The 19275-nt window shown below is 42.4% G+C and overlaps 1 protein-coding gene across 1 annotated transcript in view; it reads left to right on the forward strand.

Annotated features, from left to right (window-relative positions):
• EDAR (ectodysplasin A receptor) overlaps nucleotides 1–19275 on the forward strand; it is a 93577-nt gene that overhangs the window by 36100 nt on the left and 38202 nt on the right. Inside the window, exons 2-4 of the mRNA XM_043509158.1 lie at nucleotides 9109–9177; nucleotides 9705–9827; nucleotides 11485–11666. Coding sequence (XP_043365093.1) covers nucleotides 9109–9177; nucleotides 9705–9827; nucleotides 11485–11666 — 374 coding nt within the window. The remainder of the gene's footprint in view (nucleotides 1–9108; nucleotides 9178–9704; nucleotides 9828–11484; nucleotides 11667–19275) is intronic.

The following is a 19275-nucleotide window of genomic DNA, read 5'->3' on the forward strand; positions in this document are numbered from 1 at the left end:
CTGCTGTGCTTACCCACTGGACATAGATATATCTTGTGCTCTATACACCAGTCCCAAAAAGCTATTGCTTCTTTGCATAGATGAGTGGAGTGAACATTTACTCGCTTGTTCAGATAGTACACAGTGGTTGTATTGTCCACTGCTACTTGTACCAACCCAGGTGGTGATTTTGCAGCAGGAAGGACTAGATAGTCCATTGAATGGCCCTAAAATTCAGGATGTTGATATCACAGATCCAAGAGAACATCCCCTCACAGCCACTCACTAGGACTGCTCTGAGGAGAACCCAAGCCTCTCTGCTCTGGATACCCAGAGTGTGTTTTGCTTCTGGAGTCTCAGAAGACTGCAGCACTGGTTTCTCCTTTGGCCTCTCTGGCATATTTCCTGGGCACTGACTTTCAGACAGCAAAGGGATGGGAGGAAGGACAGGTTCAAACTGAATCGCATATTTGCTGTGTACTGTCTCTAGAATCCGTTTCTCTGAAGTTATTGATTGCCAGTTGTGGCAAAAATGGCACCAGTCGTTTCCAAACTCTTGGTCCTCATGTCAAATCTGAGGATGCCCATGTGGTCTTGATGAAGATGAAGCTGATGTTTGTTTCCCCCTACAATGAAATTTAAAGCTCCTCCTCCTCTGCTGATGTTACTGTTGAGGAGGGTTTTGATATTGTTGGTAATTACATGGTTGATAAAAGTACAAAGAAGTCGAAGGAGGATACTGTCTCTGATAAACAGAGGTATTCCAGATCTCCTTCTGGGAAGCTGAGATCCACCCAGAAATCTGGCTGGGGTTTGAATATTTCTCATTCTTTCCAGAACATCTATTTTAGAACTGAACAAGTCTTCCCCTTAAAACAGAAGATATTCCACCTTTGCTCTTTTCTTTGGTGGAAGTACTGGAGATCTCAACCCCGCATAATGTTTTAGAGATATCACAGGGACTACTGCCCTAGTCGAAATATCTGAAAAGTCAAAGGATGATCTGAATTCATGTTATGCAACACTTTGTCCTTCCGTAATGAGGGCATTAGCTAATTTTCATCATCCAAAAGATTCTTAATAAATATCTACATTTTTTCCAGAACTTGACATCAGTGCCCGGAAATTTGCTACACTTATGCCTAATGTAGCAGATGAGAAGACCTTTCTTTCCAACATGTCCATTTTCTTCCTAACACATTCATTCTCTTACCCTCCTTATGACATGGTGTTGCATGAACTTCCCCCCTTTAAATCTCTGTACTGCAGCATTGACCATCAGAATTCTGGGCTGAATGTGTATGGAACATACAAAAAAAACCCCTCTCTTTAATTAGCTCCTACTTTATTAGCCTTTTTGACATTATTTGAATTGATGAAGGTGAAGATCAGATTGCTTTTACAGGGTGAGACAGTCCATCTAAAAGATTAAGTGTAATACCACATCTAAAAGATGCTCCTGGGACATCAAATATTGTGTAGAAAGTCTCCTCAATAGAGATAGAGGAAATCCAGAGAGTCTTTGTCATTTTATCTGTAAACTCATGGGAAAAGAACTGCATCCTCTGAAGCGGAAGAGCAGTTGTAATCCCCGCACTGTCATCTGGGGATGTCTGGTCCTCTGAGTCAGGATTCATTTCATGAGATTGTTCAGCCATCAATGGTTCCTCTTCCTCTAAAACTGTGTCTGGTACAACTGTAGGGGACTGAACCCTACCCTTGTGTTGCATAGACAGATCCTGAATATTTGCATCTGAAGGTTGCAATCTCTTTCAGATCTGTAGTGGTGAAGGATTTTTGGATAGAAGGGTTGTTGTGGCTGTCAGTATTATCCCAGAGAGGAAGGGCCAGTATGGCCATCTCACCCATGGAAGAACTTGCCACTCTGGCCAAATATCCATACTGGGATCCAGGTGATAGAATTTAGAATTATCTGGATCTTCCTTTTTCAAATGGCAGTAGATCAAAGTGCCACTACAGAACTTTTAGTGCATGTTAGCAGACTCCACACAGTCATATTGTGTGTGATAGGCTAGAGCACTTAGATTTACGCCTTGGCTTCCCATACACTAAGTCTCCGTAACATTCCTTGGGTCTCAGGGCCAGGAGGACCCCTTCGGCAATGGTGGGGAATCGGTGCTCGTGCCAGGTGGGTTGATGCATCCTGGTTCACAGCTGAGCCACTGGATAAATGATAGCTCAGGCCTCCTGGCTGAGGGCTAAACAGTCAAGGGATCAGGCCTGTGGGGTAAGGGCTGAGCAGACAAACAGTCCATGGCTCAGGCCTCCTGGCCTAGGGGTTAGTGCTCATTCAGCCCCAAGTGCAGGGCCTGGGGGTACAGGGACCTGGACCCACCCTCCTCCACCAGGTCTCAACCAATGCCCTAGAGGCAACTGGTGGTCCTGCCACTGGGTCAGTGGGGAAGTGTGGGGTCATTGCCTTGTCCTCCAGCAATACGGACGAGTCAATGTCTTGCTTTTCTGGGCTACTTCCTACCGACATCTGGTGGAGCTGCTCCGTGACTGCTGGGGCCTGGTTCCTTGTCCCCACATCAAGTGGCTCACTCTCCGTTTCCCCTCTGGGTCTCTGTCTCCCAGGACAGCGGATGGCGTTCTCTCCAGGCCGATTCAGGGGAGTTGTCGTCCGCCACAGCTGGGTGAGGGCTCTGCTGTCAGTTCGGCTCCCTAGGAAGGATGTCTGACTCCTTCCCTGGCTTGACTCCAGCTGAGCTGCAGGGCCCGGATCTTATACTTCCTGCCCTGCCCCCATACTTCCGGTGAGGGGGGCAGGGTGGGGTTACCTGAGTCTCACCAGGTGAGGTAACCGCCTCTGTCCCGGAATGAGGCCACTTTGCCTCACTCTAGTTTCCGTAGAGACAAACCCTAACACCATCTAAAAATACAATACATACAATAATTAAACTAAAGCCTATGCTAAAATTCTCTAAGAAAAGGCTCTGAAGAGACCGAGCCAGGTCATCCCCAGAGCGGGTCCTACCTGCTTGCTAGTAGTGGTTGGAAGGAACTGAAGTGGCTGGAACACCACACTTCCTTTTGTAGCCTCACCATCAGAACATATGGGAATGCTGAAGGGAGGTGTTGGAGGGGGGCATGAGTGCTACAAGAGACTCTGCTAGACAGAGTTCACTGTCTAAGCTGCACCACAGTGTCAGAGTATCCCAGGAATGGGAACAGGCAGAGGACACTCAAAGAATAGAAAATTGTTCCCTACAATATGTTTTTAAGTGATTTTTAAGTGCAATATGCTATAGAGTCAAGGGATACATCTTACATTGCAAAAATAAACCATACAGCAACAAGTCTCAGAACCTGGGTCCACTGACTCAAGCTCACGGGACATGGGCAACAGGGATAAAAAAACAGCAGTTTTGGCAGAGGCAACACATGGGAGGCATGCAGCATCTTGTGCTCTCCCCTCCCTCGATTTCTGCCAGGATTTTTTTTTTTAATTTTTTTGTGGGGAGTGGGTTCAAAATACCGCCAGAACCTTTACATTGGGGCCCCTCACCCCACTATCAACAGTTACTTGTCACCTCTGAGTGTTGGTATTCCCACTCGGGCTGGAGCCCAGGCTCTGAAACCTGGCAAGGGGGATGGGTCTCAGAGCCTGGGATCCAGCCCAAGTGGGAACATCTACACTTCTATTTTTAGCTCTGTAACATGAGCCCCACAAGCCCAAGTCAATTGACCTGAACTCTGAGACTTGCTGCCAGAGGGGGGGTTTTTTGCACCCAACATTGCTAAATAGTTTTTGTTTTCTTGTAATTTTCTAAAAGTTATCTCACCTTTTTTGGCTGAAGCTTTCCATATTTTGTCTCTGTCCCAAAATAGATTATTGTGCACTCCTTGTCATCCAGCTTTGGGATGAGTGAATCCTTTTCCCCATGGAAAAAATAATTCTAACTACATTTTTTTCAGCCAGGCTACAGGACAGAAACTTGTCAGAGACAAAGCCCTCAGTAGGGATTGTGTGCTTTTTCAGCTTGGGAAAAAAAAAAGGTTTGATTTAACAAAGTAGGAAGCATACAAAAATGATCTACTGAACAAATTCAGCAGACAATTGTGTTAAGTTGTAAGGTGAGCCACTCAACAGAGTTGCACTGTGTATGTATGCACAAACTTGGGAATTTCACACTGCCTGATTGTGTCTTGTAAATATTAAACTTCTAATCTCCCGGTCAGCTTTCCACTCTGCCTTTTCTTCCCTAAAGTTTTGATTTTGAATGTGTGATCACATGCCATTCAAATTTGCCAGGCTCTCAAGTTTTGCACTGGGACCTCCAAAGCCCAAGAGTTCTGATGTCTGTGATCGGAGACCTGGTCCTCAAAACTGCTCCATGCCTCCCCTGTTTGGATGGTGAGGTTCCTAGACACTTCCCTTTGTGGGTTTTGAGACCAATCTCTGTCCCACTTGTCTTTATGGGAAGCATTTCCCAAGTCTCCTCCCAAATGATTTCATGCCTCACCTGTTCCTATAGTAAGTGCACAGTCCTTGAAGTACACATACATTAATGCTGAAGTTAAACAAATTCATACTTCAGAGAGGCAGCAATACAATACTTAGGAGACACCTGTCTGCACCTGGAGGAAATGCACATTTGTGCAATTTAATTCAGGGTTTTCTTTCTTCCAAATCTTTATTTTAAACATAATCCAAACAGGAAATTAAATTAAACAACTATGTTAATACAATATTAAACTCACACACTTAAAAAATGAGTATGTGTGTGTGTGTGTATATATAACCCACGGACCGGCAACCTTTGGCACGTGGCCCATCAGGGAAATCCGCTGGCGGGCCAGGATGGTTTGTTTACATGCAGCATCCACAGGTTCAGCTGATCGCAGCTCCCACTGGCCCCGGTTCACCGTTCCAGGCCAATGGGGGCTGCGGGAAGTGGCGCGGGCCAAGGGATGTTGGCCTGGAACTAGACAAATCTGAACTAGACAAATCTGGCTATCACAGCGAATAAGCATTCCAGACCAGTAAACATCTTTGTAGTCTGAAAGCAACTGAAACATATTATTTATTGTACAACTGGTTACCCCTGAAATTCTCTCAGTGAAATTTTGGCCCAGAACAGTCTCAGAGCCAATTTTTAGTAAAAATACTGGGTTTGCAATATTTATACGGTACCTCTTCCAAGTTGTGCTATAATTAGGATTCAGTTTAATAACAGTATGTTTTAAGACGATACCTTGGAATGCCTCTAGAGTAACCATACTTTGGTAGCTAGAACTTTTGGCCAATTTAAACATATTTGACCATAAACACCATCACAGGACTATTTTCCAATATTATATTGTCCAAAAAAAAAAATTGAAGAAAAAAGTTTCCCCTACCTCCCAGCCTCTAGATTTAGGACAATTTATCCATGATTTTCTGTTTTTTCAAGAATAATATCCTGAAGAAATTGAAGTACTCTCTAATTCAGTCTTTTTCCCACCCACCCAGTTACCTGCCTCAGCTAGCCCAGTTGCTAGAAGGAACATATAGTGAGTTAATTGCCTGATGGTAGAGTGATATAATCTTTATTTAATTTATTTAGTGTTTAGAACTGTAAACTTTGGGGGTATCTCAGTTAATTGAGCACTAATATATTATAGGTCTTATGCTAGAAGTTGACACAATGCAGTAACTGAACGCTCACTGGAGACTTAAGAAAGCCTTTGAAAGTGTCAGAGAATTGCCAATTGACGCTTCTTAAAGGGTAGATAGCATCTGCAGTAACCAAAGTATTACAACCACACTTCAACTATTTGAGATTTTTACTTTGTAAAATCCCTGCAGCAATGGTACCACTAAATATATTTTTCATCGTGCTGTAGAAGGAATTGTACCTCCTTTCCCAGTTTTTTTTCCAAAAAACATTGCAAAAATGTATAAATAGCATTAGCTCCCCTTCAGAATCATTTATGAAGAATTATGTTCAGACTCTATAGCCAATATTTTTAAAAAAGAGCCTAACTTTTTTCATCTGAAAATATTTCTAAAAGAAGTTACCAGAGATGCAGCTGTCACAAAGATTGTGATGAATTCTTTTAAACTACTGTCATTCTACCTAATACCTAAAGTTAGGCTCCTAAAGCTATGGCTTATTAGTCAAAAGTGCTGAGCAGCAGTGTCCACTGAGGTCAGTTCTATGCGGCCAGAGCATTCTCCCTGGTTCCTGTGAAGGGGGGATCCTTAGAAGGCCAGTTAAGCTGCAGGTGTAACAGTGCTCACAATCTGCCCTCCTGCCCCAGCTTCACTAGATCTTAGTAAGGACTGTAGAATTAGGCTCCATTATGCAATTGTAACAGGGGCGGGGGAATGGTCAGGCAATATTCTGTATAACTGTACACTCCCATTCTTCCTGCTTACCTGAAACATAGGCCAAAGCTGTGTCTTTTGGGGACTTTTCAGAAAGCATTATACAGAGTTAAATCCCAGGACTACTGTATGTAAAACCTTCATAAACAGATGTTAACAATTCCCAGTCAATTTGAAAGACAGAGCAGGATACAGAGTAGCAGCTGTGTTAGTCTGTATTCGCAAAAAGAAAAGGAGTACTTGTGGCACCTTAGAGACCAACAAATTCATTTGAGCATAAGCTTTCGTGAGCTACAGCTCACTTCATCGGATGCATTCAGTGGAAAATAAGTGGGGAGATTTGTATACATAGAGAACATAAAACAATGGGTGTTATCATACACACTGTAAGGAGAGTGATCACTTAAGATGAGCTATTACCAGCAAGTGGCGGGGGAGGAAGAAAACCTTTTGTAGTGATAATCAAGGTGGGCCATTTCCAGCAGTTGACAAGAACGTCTGAGGAACAGTGGAGGGTGGGGGTCGGGGGGGAAATAACATGGGGAAATAGCTTTACTTTGTGTAATGACCCATCTACTCCCAGTCTCTATTCAAGCCTAAATTAATTGTATCCAGTTTGCAAATTAATTCCAATTCAGCAGTCTCTCGGTGGAGTCTGTTTTTGAAGTTTTTTTGTTGAAGAATAGCCACTCTCAGGTCTGTAATCGAGTGACCAGAGAGATTGAAGTGTTCTCCGACTGGTTTTTGAATGTTATAATTCTTGACGTCTATTCTTGTGTCCATTTATCCCAGCCTGAAGCAAATACTCACCAGCAACCACACACCACACAACAGAACCACTAACCCAGGAACCTATCCTTGCAACAAAGCCCATTGCCAACTCTGTCCACATATCTATTCAGGGAACACCATCATAGGGCCTAATCACATCAGCCACACTATCAGAGGCTCGTTCACCTGCGCATCTACCAATGTGATATATGCCATCATGTGCCAGCAATGCTCCTCTGCCATGTACATTGGTCAAACTGGACAGTCTCTACGTAAAAGAATAAATGGACACAAATCAGACGTCAAGAATTATAACATTCAAAAACCAGTCGAGAACACTTCAATCTCTCTGGTCTCTGGGAAACTAACTGACACTTTGAGTATGTTTTTCCCCAACCTCAAGAAGAGCTTTGTGTGGCTCAAAAGCTTGTCCCTCTCACCAACAGAAGTTGGTCCAGTTAAATATATTATCTCATCCACCTTGTCTTACTGAAGTCTAAGTCTATTACATTTGTCAACCAAACTTGTAATCTCATCCAAAAAAAAATCATATTTGTTTGACAGGATCTATTTTGCATAAACCCATGCTGATTGGCATTCATTATGTTAATTCACTGTTAATTGAGTCCTATATCATTATTGGTTTGAGAAATGCTCCTCACTTCATTGGATGCATTCAGTGGAAAATAAGTGGGGAGATTTATATACATAGAGAACATGAACGAGTTTTTTCATGAAGTTGATATCCACTCCATACGGCTAAATTCAGTGCCTTGCATAATGCAGGATACGTTTTCTTAGTAAAACAAACATTTAACACACACAAAACACATTGTATATAGTATGAAATATTGTAATAGTATTTGGAATACTACAAATAACTTTTAAACACAAGCTATTAGACAGTCAATCTACAGCTGTTCCTTATACAGACTTTCGACCCTTCAGTTTCTGTTACTCACATTCCAGTATATGGCTTCAACACAACATTTTCTATGCTTTAGCACACACATCGTAACACATTCCCCTCTGATCTTCTTTCAGAGATGACTTCTCCGGATTTACAGTGTGCCCATAGTGTGTGTGGGTCACCCAGACCCATCAGAGCTTGAGAAATGGCAGCAGCTCAGCCCTTTCATTCCAAACCCGGTCAGAAAACAAGCCATCTTTGGGGGGCTCCACAGCTTGCAGCATCCTAGCCCAGGGCTTAATAGCTGACTGGTTTTCTCAGTTGGCAGTGAAGCAGAAGTCGATAGCCTGTATCCAAAGTGCTGTAGGGATTGCGACTCAGCCCTCACAGCAAAGACAATTCTTGGTCCTGCATTGATCTGAGTCCACGGGGCTGCTTGTAAATATTCTGTTTATAACCCTTCTGCCTCCCCCCCCCCCACGCACACACAGTTTTGCTCTTTGGTTGGCTCAACTCTCAGAGGATAACTCAGACATGAACTCTCAAGGTGGGTTGCCCACAATGAAAACTTCTGATATAGCCTCAGAATGTCTGCCATGTCTGGTCACTTCTACATTCTGTTCTGGAAGTTTTGGGGGTTTTTTCTGAGTGACCCTGCCCTGCTCTCTGCATATGTTCAAAGTCATAGAGTATCCCACTAAGATCCAAGTCCCCTACCCATGGCTTCTCTTCTCCTCCCCAGGAGAAACAAAATCTAACGCTGCAGTACAAAGCATATGGGTTACATAATGACAGTCTGCTCTCAAGCAGAGTAAAGGGCTTTACTTTTAAAGTAATTAGATTTTTTCATGGGTGTGTCTCTTTTGAGCTTTATATAACTTCAGGCATCGCTTGGTTTTAATTATAAAATGTTCATACTTTGACAGCAGACTAGAACTGATCATCATCACAACCGCTCTCAAAACCAACTCCCAACTTGTGAATGAATCAGCCTTTACTTTGAAGGGTAAAAAGGGGAAGCAGTAGGGAAGAGGACAAAATACAAACCCAAAGAGAAAAACATTAAGAATATTTATGAATGTGTATGTTATAATGACTGATCATATCTTTTCAGGTAAAGTATCAAGAAAATATGGCTCCTCTGGGTGAACATAAATGGACTCATGTGTTCCCTTTTCTGGTGGTAGGTATTTAATTGCCTAAAGTATAACCACCTTGCAAAGATAGCTGTCATTTGTGTGTGTGTGTGTGTGGGGGGGGGGGTGTTTTTAACTTCAGTAAATTAACATAGCACTTCTACAAACAATTGAAATGACAAGTTCCTGTCTCAATTTAGCAGCCCATTCCTGTTCATCAAAGCAAAAAGCGTGTCCTTAACTTTAGTCCCCTGCTTTAGTCCCATTGACTTCAACAGGACGTAAGCAGGTGCTTAAATGCTTCACTGAGTTGGGGTCTCAGTGCTCACATCCTAGTCAACTGAATTCAACCCTGGAGTTTTAGGGCACCACCCATTTTGCTGGAATGTGTGTTTTAAAAACACCCATAATTCATTCTATCTTCAATTCCAGGCAGTAGCATTAAGGATGTTTTGCACTAAAAGTCAATCCATCCACCTTCCAAACCCCAGCTGTTTGGCAAGGATAACATGTCTGTAATGGGAAAACTGGTTGATTAAATTAAATATTTTAAATGTTTAACCTTTTGTGACAGGTGTTGCTGGTATACTCTGCTAATGCTGAGTATTCTAACTGCGGTGAAAATGAATACTATAACCAGACCACTGGAATGTGCCATGATTGTCCCCAGTGCAAGCCAGGAGAAGAGCCTTATATGGTAAGTTCAGTCTCACTCTTACTGTGAAATGTCACACCCGAGGCTGAAATAGGAAAAAATGGCCTACAAAAACTAAATATATTGTTCATAATGGATTGTTTTTTCACTGGGTATAAGTTATGAAAATGCAGTTTAGTGTCTCTGTGCACTGCTAAACAGAAGTGGTTATGGATCTCAGATATCTATTACTGATCATACCAAATATATGATGCTCAGCAGACTGCTGAAAATGCCACCTAAAATCCTTGGATAAAAGATGCTGTACAAGTGCAAAGGATTCTTGGTTCTTTAAAAAGTATTATTCATTTTTTAAAGATGGACTTGATTTCTAACATGATTTTATTATATTTGTATTGGAGAGAGAAAGGAAAAACTCAGACCCAATCCAGGAAGCATTTGAGCACATGCTTAACTTTAAGCCTGTATGACTACTCATGTGCTTAAATGCTTTGTTGGATTGAGGTCTTACTCTTTTATGCTTCTGTAAACTACAGCCCACAAATAGTTGCTTAAAAGTAATACTTTAAAACAGTTCTTATGTAAAAAAAGTATACACACACACACACATAATTTTGCCAGTAGTCTCATCTTGGTTCCCAAGCTAATCAGCTTGGTTTCAGCTAATCAGCAATTTAAAAACCTGACATTAACATTGGAGATTTTGTGGGATGAATAGCGTGGAGTGCTTGCTGACCTTCCTCCTCCCTCCCCCCCCCAGAGAATTTAATTTTGCTTTCCTGCTAAAATACTTCGGCATTAAAGAAACTTGGAAGCCTCTGCAACATTTTAAATTACAGTTCCCAAATAGCCATTTAAGTTATAGCAGATAATTTGCATATTAAAAATAAATTACTGAAAACCTTTTTAATAGGCTAAATTTCCAATTGTAAGTTTTGCGCAGTTGCTTATCCTGAATAAATGTTTGTAATAACCAGTTGGTTTTAGTTCAGAACACCAGTGATGTTTTATTTAATCTAAACTGAATGCTCATCTGGGAAATCAGAGTTAGGGGGTTACTGAGTATCATGCAAACATTGCCATAAGAGAAGCACTCTGAGCCTTTTCCCTCCCCACCCATGAAAAGATCTCTGATATTCCTGTTGGGACAATAATGCTTCACGCACATTTTTCTGTTTTAATTCCTAATCTTCAGTGTCTTAATGTAGTCAATTGTTTTTGGCAAGGTTCAAATTTCTTGGTCAAGGTATAGTCATGATCTAGTCTCCAGATAAAATAATAAATGAAATCCAATGATAATAAGTAAATAAAAAGATTTTGGGGTCCATTCAAAAGTGTTTGGCAGTCCAGATTTTGCCCCCTGCCCTAATGTATCGTCATCATCTTTCCAGTTGAGGACTGAATGAAACTCACTTCTGAGTCTGTCAGGAATATAATATAAATAGCTAAAGAGGGTCGCTTTTGAGAGAAACAAAAAACAATCTCTCCCCTTTCCTTTCCTAAAAATCACATCATGCCATCTCCTCATCATTCTTTAGCCTTATCAGTACAGATACCAAGAGACTGAACCACAAACTTGGCTCTCCTATTTGGTATTCCATAACACTACAAAGCCATGGGGCCAGACTAGAGCATTCTTTTTTCCTACATGGTAGCACCAAGTGCAGTTCTATCATACAGTGTCTGTCTGTTGTTATAGACTTGTGGCTATGGCACCAAAGATGAAGACTATGGCTGCGTTCCTTGCCCATCTGAAAAGTTTTCTAAAGGAGGTTACCAGATATGCAGGCGTCACAAAGATTGTGAGGGATTTTTTCGAGCCACTGTCATGACACCTGGTGATACAGAGAATGATGCAGAATGTGGGCCTTGTCTCCCTGGGTAAGGATATAACCACGAATCTTTACAGACGTGTCCTTCAAAGTGCCCTGAATGTCTTTTCCACATTGACACCTCTGACCTCCTCCTATTTCCTCCCCACCTGGTTATAAGTACTATGTCAATTAGTCATAATTTATGGTATTGTTAAAAATAATAGATGTCAGTGTTTGAAAGCTTTTGAATAGTTGTAGTAGTAGATTAAAGAAGTATGCCTTTAATCCCATTGAAATGCAATAGACTGAAGGATGTTTCCCCCTTAAAAACAGAGAATGAGACTCCTCTGAAAAAGACCAGCTGTCAAGAGTGGCAATATACAGTTTTTAGTAGTTCTGTAGTACAGCTGTCTAAGGTATGTCCACCCTGCCAAAAAAAAAAAAAAAAAAAAATCAAAGGCAGTGAGTCTCAGAGCCTGGGTTAACTGACTTGGGCTTGCACTATAGGGCTAAAAAATACCAGTGTAGACATTCCCACTCAGGCTGGAGCCCAGGCTCTGAAGCCACCTTCATGCCAGGTTTCAAACCCAGGGATCCAGCCTAAGTGTTAATGTCTACACTGCTATTTTTATCCCCATAGATTGAGCCTCAAGCTCTGAGACTCACTACTTCTGGGTTTGGGTTTTTTTTTTTTTTTTTGCATTGTAGATATGCCCTCAAGAGCTACTAAAGCCATATTACCTATTATTAACACCCTCTCAAGATTAAAAATAATAATATTCTGTGACTGATACCAGTCACTTATTATGGGAAGGCAGCACTAGAAGGGATAAAAAACAAGGATGTCATATTGGTTTGAAATGAAGATAGAACAGATGCCATGTATTAGGGCTACCTTTTTATTACCATTTTGAGCTCTACTGAGAACAGATAGCATAATTCTGAAGTGGAGAGAGAAATAAAAGTGATAGAACAATCACCAAATCAAATATATTAGAAATGTACTCTTATATATACAGTAGAACCTCAGAGTTATGAACACCTCAGGAAGGAGGTTGCTCATAACTCTGAAATGTTCATAAATCTGAACAGAACGTGATGGTGGTTCTTTCAAAAGTTTACAACTGCACATTGGCTTAATACAGCTTTAAAACTTTACGATGCAGAAGAAAAATGCTGCTTTCCCTTTATTTTTTTAGCAACTTACATTTAAACACAGTACTATACTATGTTTAATTTTTTTTTTAAATCTCTGCTGCTGCCTCATTGTGTACTTCTGGTTACAAATGAGGCGTGTGGTTGACTGGTCAGTTCGTAACTCTGGAGTTGTAACTCTGAGACTCTACGACTCTACTCTATTATCTTTTAATGTCTAAATACATATGCATGCAATTTTTTAGAACTTTATTTTAGTTGGCTTTATTTAAGTAAATATTGTACAAGAAAATTCACTATTTTTCTTTTATATACATTTTCACCTTTGGTCTATATGTGTGACTCCCACTGACATCAATGGGAGTTGTGTGCAGGGATTGAAGGTACAAGATAGACTCCATGACTCTACGAAATCTCAGTGACCCATTTACTGATTCAACCGTTTTAAGTAATGTGAGCTAAGGCTAGGGGGAACCACCAAAGCATCTAATCTGACTGACCTCCTGTATATCATAGGCTACCACCCAGTACTCACACATTAAACCCAACAACCAAAATTAGACCAAAGTTTTACAGCCTTCAGGAGACTAAACTATTGTGTGCCCCAGCAGAAAATAGAAGGGACTGAGGTACACCAATGCTCAGGGCCCCTGCAATGGCAGTAAATTGAGTAAGTGAGATAATGCCAGCAAACTATAATGCCACTTAATACCAGCAAGCAACCTGCACCCCATGTGGCAGAGAAATGTGGAAAAAAACCAAGGTCTCCCCCCAATCTGACATGGGGGGAAATTCTTTCTCAACCCCATGTGACAATCAATTAGATCCTGAGTTTATTGCATCAATGATTCTATATGAAATTTTCCTCAGTTTACAAGTAAAAAGAAGCGTTTATCTAGCTGCCAGCCTAGCAAACTCACCTGGTGATTTGAAAGAAATCTCGCTTTACTGTCTCCTCATACATCACCAACAGTAAGGAAAAGTATGAAGTTAAACAATGGCCTCAATCACACCTGAGCAACCTCACGGAAGACTAATGGAGTTGCACAGGTATAACTGGGGGTCAATCTGTAAACAATGAGGCTGCACAGCTGTCACTTGGGGCATGATTGGAAGATACTGTGTTTGCACAGGTGGGAGTGAAAACAGAATTTGGATAAGAGGATTCTATTGCTAAATGGCTGATGCATGAGAAAGAAGGGACTCATCTGACTTTCAGATCCCACAGTGATTTTGGAGGGCTAGCAATTAGAAAAATATCTTCTTACTTATAAACTGAGGCGATTGGATATGAAATTACTGAGAGAAAATAAACACGGAACCCCCACTGTGCTATTTTTACAGGCTTTGGTCCCATTTCTTAGAGAAGCCCCCCAGGCTGCTCCTAAGTAGCTGTGGAAAGCTGTTATAACTCAGGGCTGCTCTGCCAGACCAGATTATTTGGAGCATCTTGCCATGCCTCCTCACACCTATCTTCTGAATGGGGACAGTGAGGTGGGATGACATGTGGGCAGCTCCCTGCCAGGCAAAGGCTCTTTTACACAGGGAGTAATTCTCAAGGGGCAGAGCCTCAGTTTGCAGAGTAGAATGGCAGTTAAGAAATGTAATGCATATAGCTATCAAGATGATGGGCCAATTCTGTGATCTTGACCTAGGGATATATCTTTCCATCAGTGCTTTAGTAGAAATACCTCATGGAATCAGTGGCCTTCAGTCCATAATTAGACAAAACTCTATTCTATATAGTAGAGCTCTGTCTGCTGCTACAGTGAGCCTGCACACCACTTGCCTCAAATAATGCAAGACAGAATTATATAGCCTTATCTCTGTATTTGCGGTACAGTAACTCCTCGCTTAACAGTGTAGTTATGTTCCTGAAAAATGCTACTTTAAGAGAAACAATGTTAAGCGAATCCAATTTCCACATCAGAATTAATGTAAATGGGGGGTTAGGTTCCAGGGAAATTTTTTTCACCAGACAAAAGACTGTATTTTTATATATATAAAATATATATACACACACTGTGACAGGGTCGGGCCAGATGGCTATAGGAGAGTAATAGAAGACAAATATATTAGCCCCAGGCTAAGTAGGTCCCTTTTCCCTGGGTAAGATAACAGGGAAGGTTCCAGAACAATCAGGAACTTTCTGGAGACAATTAAGACAGGCTGATTAGAACATCTGCAGCCAATCAAGAAGCTGCTAGAATCAATTAAGGCAGGCTAATCAGGGCACCTGGATTTTAAAAATGAGCTCACTTCAGTTTGTGGTATGTGTGTGAGGAGCTGGGAGCAAGAGGCACTAGGAGCTGAGAGTGAGAATGCGGACTATTGGAGGACTGAGGTGTACATGCATTATCAGACACCAGGAGGAAGATCCTATGGTGAGGATAAAGGTGTTGGGAGGAGACCATGGGAAAGTAGCCCAGGGAGTTGTAGCTGTTGCACAGCTGTTCTAGGAGGCACTCTAGACAGCTGCATTCCACAGGGCCCTCAGCTGGAACCCGGAGTAGAGGGCGGGCCCGGGTTCCCCCCAAATTCTCCCAACTCCTGGTCAGACACAGGAATCGTAGACCTGGACTGTGGGTTCAGAAAAACGGCCAAGCTGAGGGCTGCTGTGACGCTCCAAGGTAAGCAAATCTGCCAATAAGTGCAAGACCTACCAAAGTAGAGCAGGAACTTTGTCACACTACACACACAAACAGTATAAGTTTTAAATAAACAATTTAATACTGTACACAGCAATGATGATTGTGAACCTTGGTTGAGATGTGGAGTCAGAAGGTGGGATATTTCCCACGAAATGCCTTACTGCTAAATGATGAACTAGCACTTGGCTGAGCCCTCAAGGATTAACACATTGTTGTTAATGTAGCCTCACACTCTATAAGGCAGCACGAATGGAGGGAGAAGACAGCATGGCAGAGAGAGACAGAGACACACACTGTGTGTGTGTGTGTGTGTGTGAGAGAGAGAGAGCACGAGGGACAGACACTCACCGTGTGTTTGTGAGAGAGAGAGAGAGAGTCGCGCATTGCCCCTTTAAGTACGCTGACATCACTTTAAGTATATTGCCTTTTTAAGTAGATCAGCAAGTTGAGAGAGCAGCTGCTGCCAGCAAGCTCCCTCCATCCTGTGCCCTGTCGTGTTCCCTCCCTCCTCCTGATGAGGTACAGTAACTCCTCACTTAAAGTCATCCTGGTTAATGTTGTTTCGTTGCTGATCAATTATGGAACATGCTCGTTTAAGTTGCGCAATGCTCCCTTATAACGTTGTTTGGCAGCCCGCCTGCTTTGTCCACTGCTTGCAGAAAGAGCAGCCCTGTTCAGCTAGCTGGTGGGAGCTTGGAGCCAGGGTGGACTGGCAGCCCCCCATCAGCTCCCTGCTCCCCTAAGTTCCCTGTGTGGCAGCTGCCCAGCAGGCTATCAATTGCCAGCAGTTCAGTTGTTCCTCCCCCACTGCCATATGCTGCTCCTGTCTTCTGCCTTAGGAAGTTCCTGGGAGCCTTCTGCTTGCTGTGCAGGGTGGGTGGGTGGGTGGGGGGTGCTAATGTCAGGGTGTCCCCCTGCTCCTGCCCCCCCACTTACCGCCTCTCCACAGAGCGGTGTTGGGCAGGGACACGACAGGGCTCAGGATGGGGGGAGCTTGCTAGCAGCAACTGCTGTCTCAACTTGCTGATCTACTTAGAGTGGAATCAGTGTATTTAAAGGGGCAATGTGCATCTCTCTCACACACACACACACACACGGTGTGTGTCTCCCTGCCATGCTGTCTCCCCTCCCTCCATTCCTGCTGTCTTTTAGAATGTGAGGCTACATTAACAACGTGTTAACCCTTGAGGGCTCAGCCAAGTGCTAGATCATCATTTAGCAGTAAGGCATTCCCTGGGAAATATCCCACCCTCTGACTTCACCACCTCAACCAAGCTTCACAATCATCATTGATGTGTACAGTACTAAATTGTTTGTTTGAAACTTATACTGTGTGTGTACATTATATATTATATAAAAAATAATATAGTATTTTGTCTGGTGAAAATTTCCCTGGAACCTAACCCCCCCCCCCCCATTTACATTAATTCTTACGGGGAAATTGGATTCGCTTAACATTGTTTCACTTAAAGTTGCATTTTCAAGAACATAAACTACAATGTTAAGTGAGGAGTTACTGTATTAGTATTACAGTGGAAGAGTTAAACCATCAAAATCCATGACAGTTCTCTTGCTCTTGACCCACACTCTCCTTTTCCACAATTAGTGCTATAACTTGATTAGTAAATACTTTCCAACATTGTCCAAATACTTAGTGCATAGTAAGGTAATACAAAAATAATTCTTCTGTTTGAAGTTGACAGAAATGGATTAAGGTTTGCAGTTGGAGAGCTTTCTTCAAACACAGATGAACACTTGCATGCCCTCTAGCACCTTCCCCAAATTTTTTTTTTTTTTTTGAGAACAAAAGTAAACCTGTCATGCTGTGTCATGGCGAAAACCCAAGATATATTTCTTCAGCTTGATTTGATAAGCTGAATGAAGGGCTGTTTATCTTTTCTGAACCATTGTGGCTAAAAGACACTCGATCTAGACTATTCCATATTTATCATTTTGGAGCAATAAGTATCTTTGGCCTGCCCTTCTCACTTGTGGTTTGGCAATAACTCCCTGCTTATTCATTATGTGCTTCACAGTGCATCATTATTTCAGAGTAGCAGCCGTGTTAGTCTCTAAGGTGCCACAAGTACTCCTTTTCTTTTTGCGAATACAGACTAACAAATTTATTAGAGCATAAGCTTTCATGAGCTACAGCTCACTTCATCAGATGCATTCGATGCTGTAGCTCACGAAAGCTTATGCTCTAATAAATTTGTAGTCTCTAAGGTGCCACAAGTACTCCTTTTCTTTTAGTGCATCATTGTGGCACTAACAATCCACCAACGAATACTATTGAGGCAAAGGTGGAGAGGTAGACTGGATACAGGAAGTGTAAAAAGAAACGAATGAGTATCTCTTTCAAAACTATTAAAAAAAAAACAGTATCTACTAACTTGTGTCCTCTCTTAGGTATGTTTACACTGCAATAAAACACCCACAGCTGGCCTATGTCTGCTGACTTGGGCTTGTGGGGCTCCAGCTGTGGAGCTATAAAAAATGCAATGTAGATGTTCAGGACTCCATGAGTTCCCAGCTCCTGGGCTCCAGCCTGATCCTGAATGGCTACGCTACCATTTTATAGCCCCACAGCTTGAGCCCCATGAGCTCAGTCAACTGACAGAGGTCAACCATGGGTGTTTTATTGTAGTTTAGACATATCCTTCGGTATGTCAAAATACAATAAACTGAGTGTTACTATGGGGTTTTTTTTACCCAAATGCAGCTAGTCAAAGTTTGAGGCCCTGAAGATGTCCCCTTTGGGAATAGAAATTAGTGATGTAGTCTGGTATTTTCTTTAATACCATCTTGTTTATTTACAAGAAATGTACAAATTCCTGCTTCTCCAAACACAGGAGGGACCAAAACAAATAGGAGAAGTGCCTTAGCTTACAGGCCCAAGCTTTGTTCAGCCAGCTCTGCTGAGCTAGATCTCTCTCTGGGCTTCTCCAAGATCACACCAGACTTGGAGGCTGCTGCTTGGCTTTCTTGATCTAGCCATGAGTCTCTCTCATTTTGTGTCTTCCCTCATACACACATGCCCTTACCAAACAGTACTCAGCAAAACCCTTTCACCCACTGGGTCCAAAACTCCTGGACAGGTTCAAAACCCCTTTTGCCTTTGGTGGGGGGCTTGTGATTAACTTTTTCTTGATAGTTACAGTAACTGAAGGGTGTGCTCAGACACTATCTTCAAGTGATCTGTGCAGTCACCAGTACCTCTCAGTATAACAGTACTTATAATCACTTATTTTATATATTAGATGGCAGGCCACAAAATAGTTAGAGACCAGTAACTATTTCTATGTACAGTAAAACCTGTGGTATCTGGCACTTTACCAGCCAGAAAGTTCTAGAAACCGGCTAGAAAATTTAGAGATCTAGAAATCTAGAAAATTTCTGATATCCATTAAAAGTCTGGTTGGCATTGCCCCTGCCTTGCCCTGAGCGCTGGCTCTGCAGCTCCCAGGGCTGGGAAACATGGCTAATGGGAGCTGCAGGGGCAGTGCCTGCAGGCAGAGGCAGCACGCAGAGCCACCTGGCCGCACTTCTGCATAGGAGCAGCAGGGACGTGTCGCTGCTTGCAGGGAGCCACCCGCAGTGAGTGCTGCCCAGATCTGGCACCCTGAAACCCATCCTGTGCCCCAACCCCCTGCCCCGAATCCCTTCCTGCACCCAAACTCCCTCCCTCCATTGTTAACTCTTGGTTAACTGGAATTTTTGATTAACTGGCACCCACCATTCCCCCAATGTGCTGGATAACAAAGCTTTTACTGTATATGTCACACTATCTGGAGTGCCATGCTGTCAGAAAACAGGGCAGATACCCTAATTAGATTCCACCAAGCCAACAACAAATGTGAACTCCTGGAT

This window comes from Dermochelys coriacea, chromosome 1 (assembly GCF_009764565.3).
Source record: "Dermochelys coriacea isolate rDerCor1 chromosome 1, rDerCor1.pri.v4, whole genome shotgun sequence".
NCBI classification, from domain to species: Eukaryota; Metazoa; Chordata; order Testudines; family Dermochelyidae; genus Dermochelys; species Dermochelys coriacea.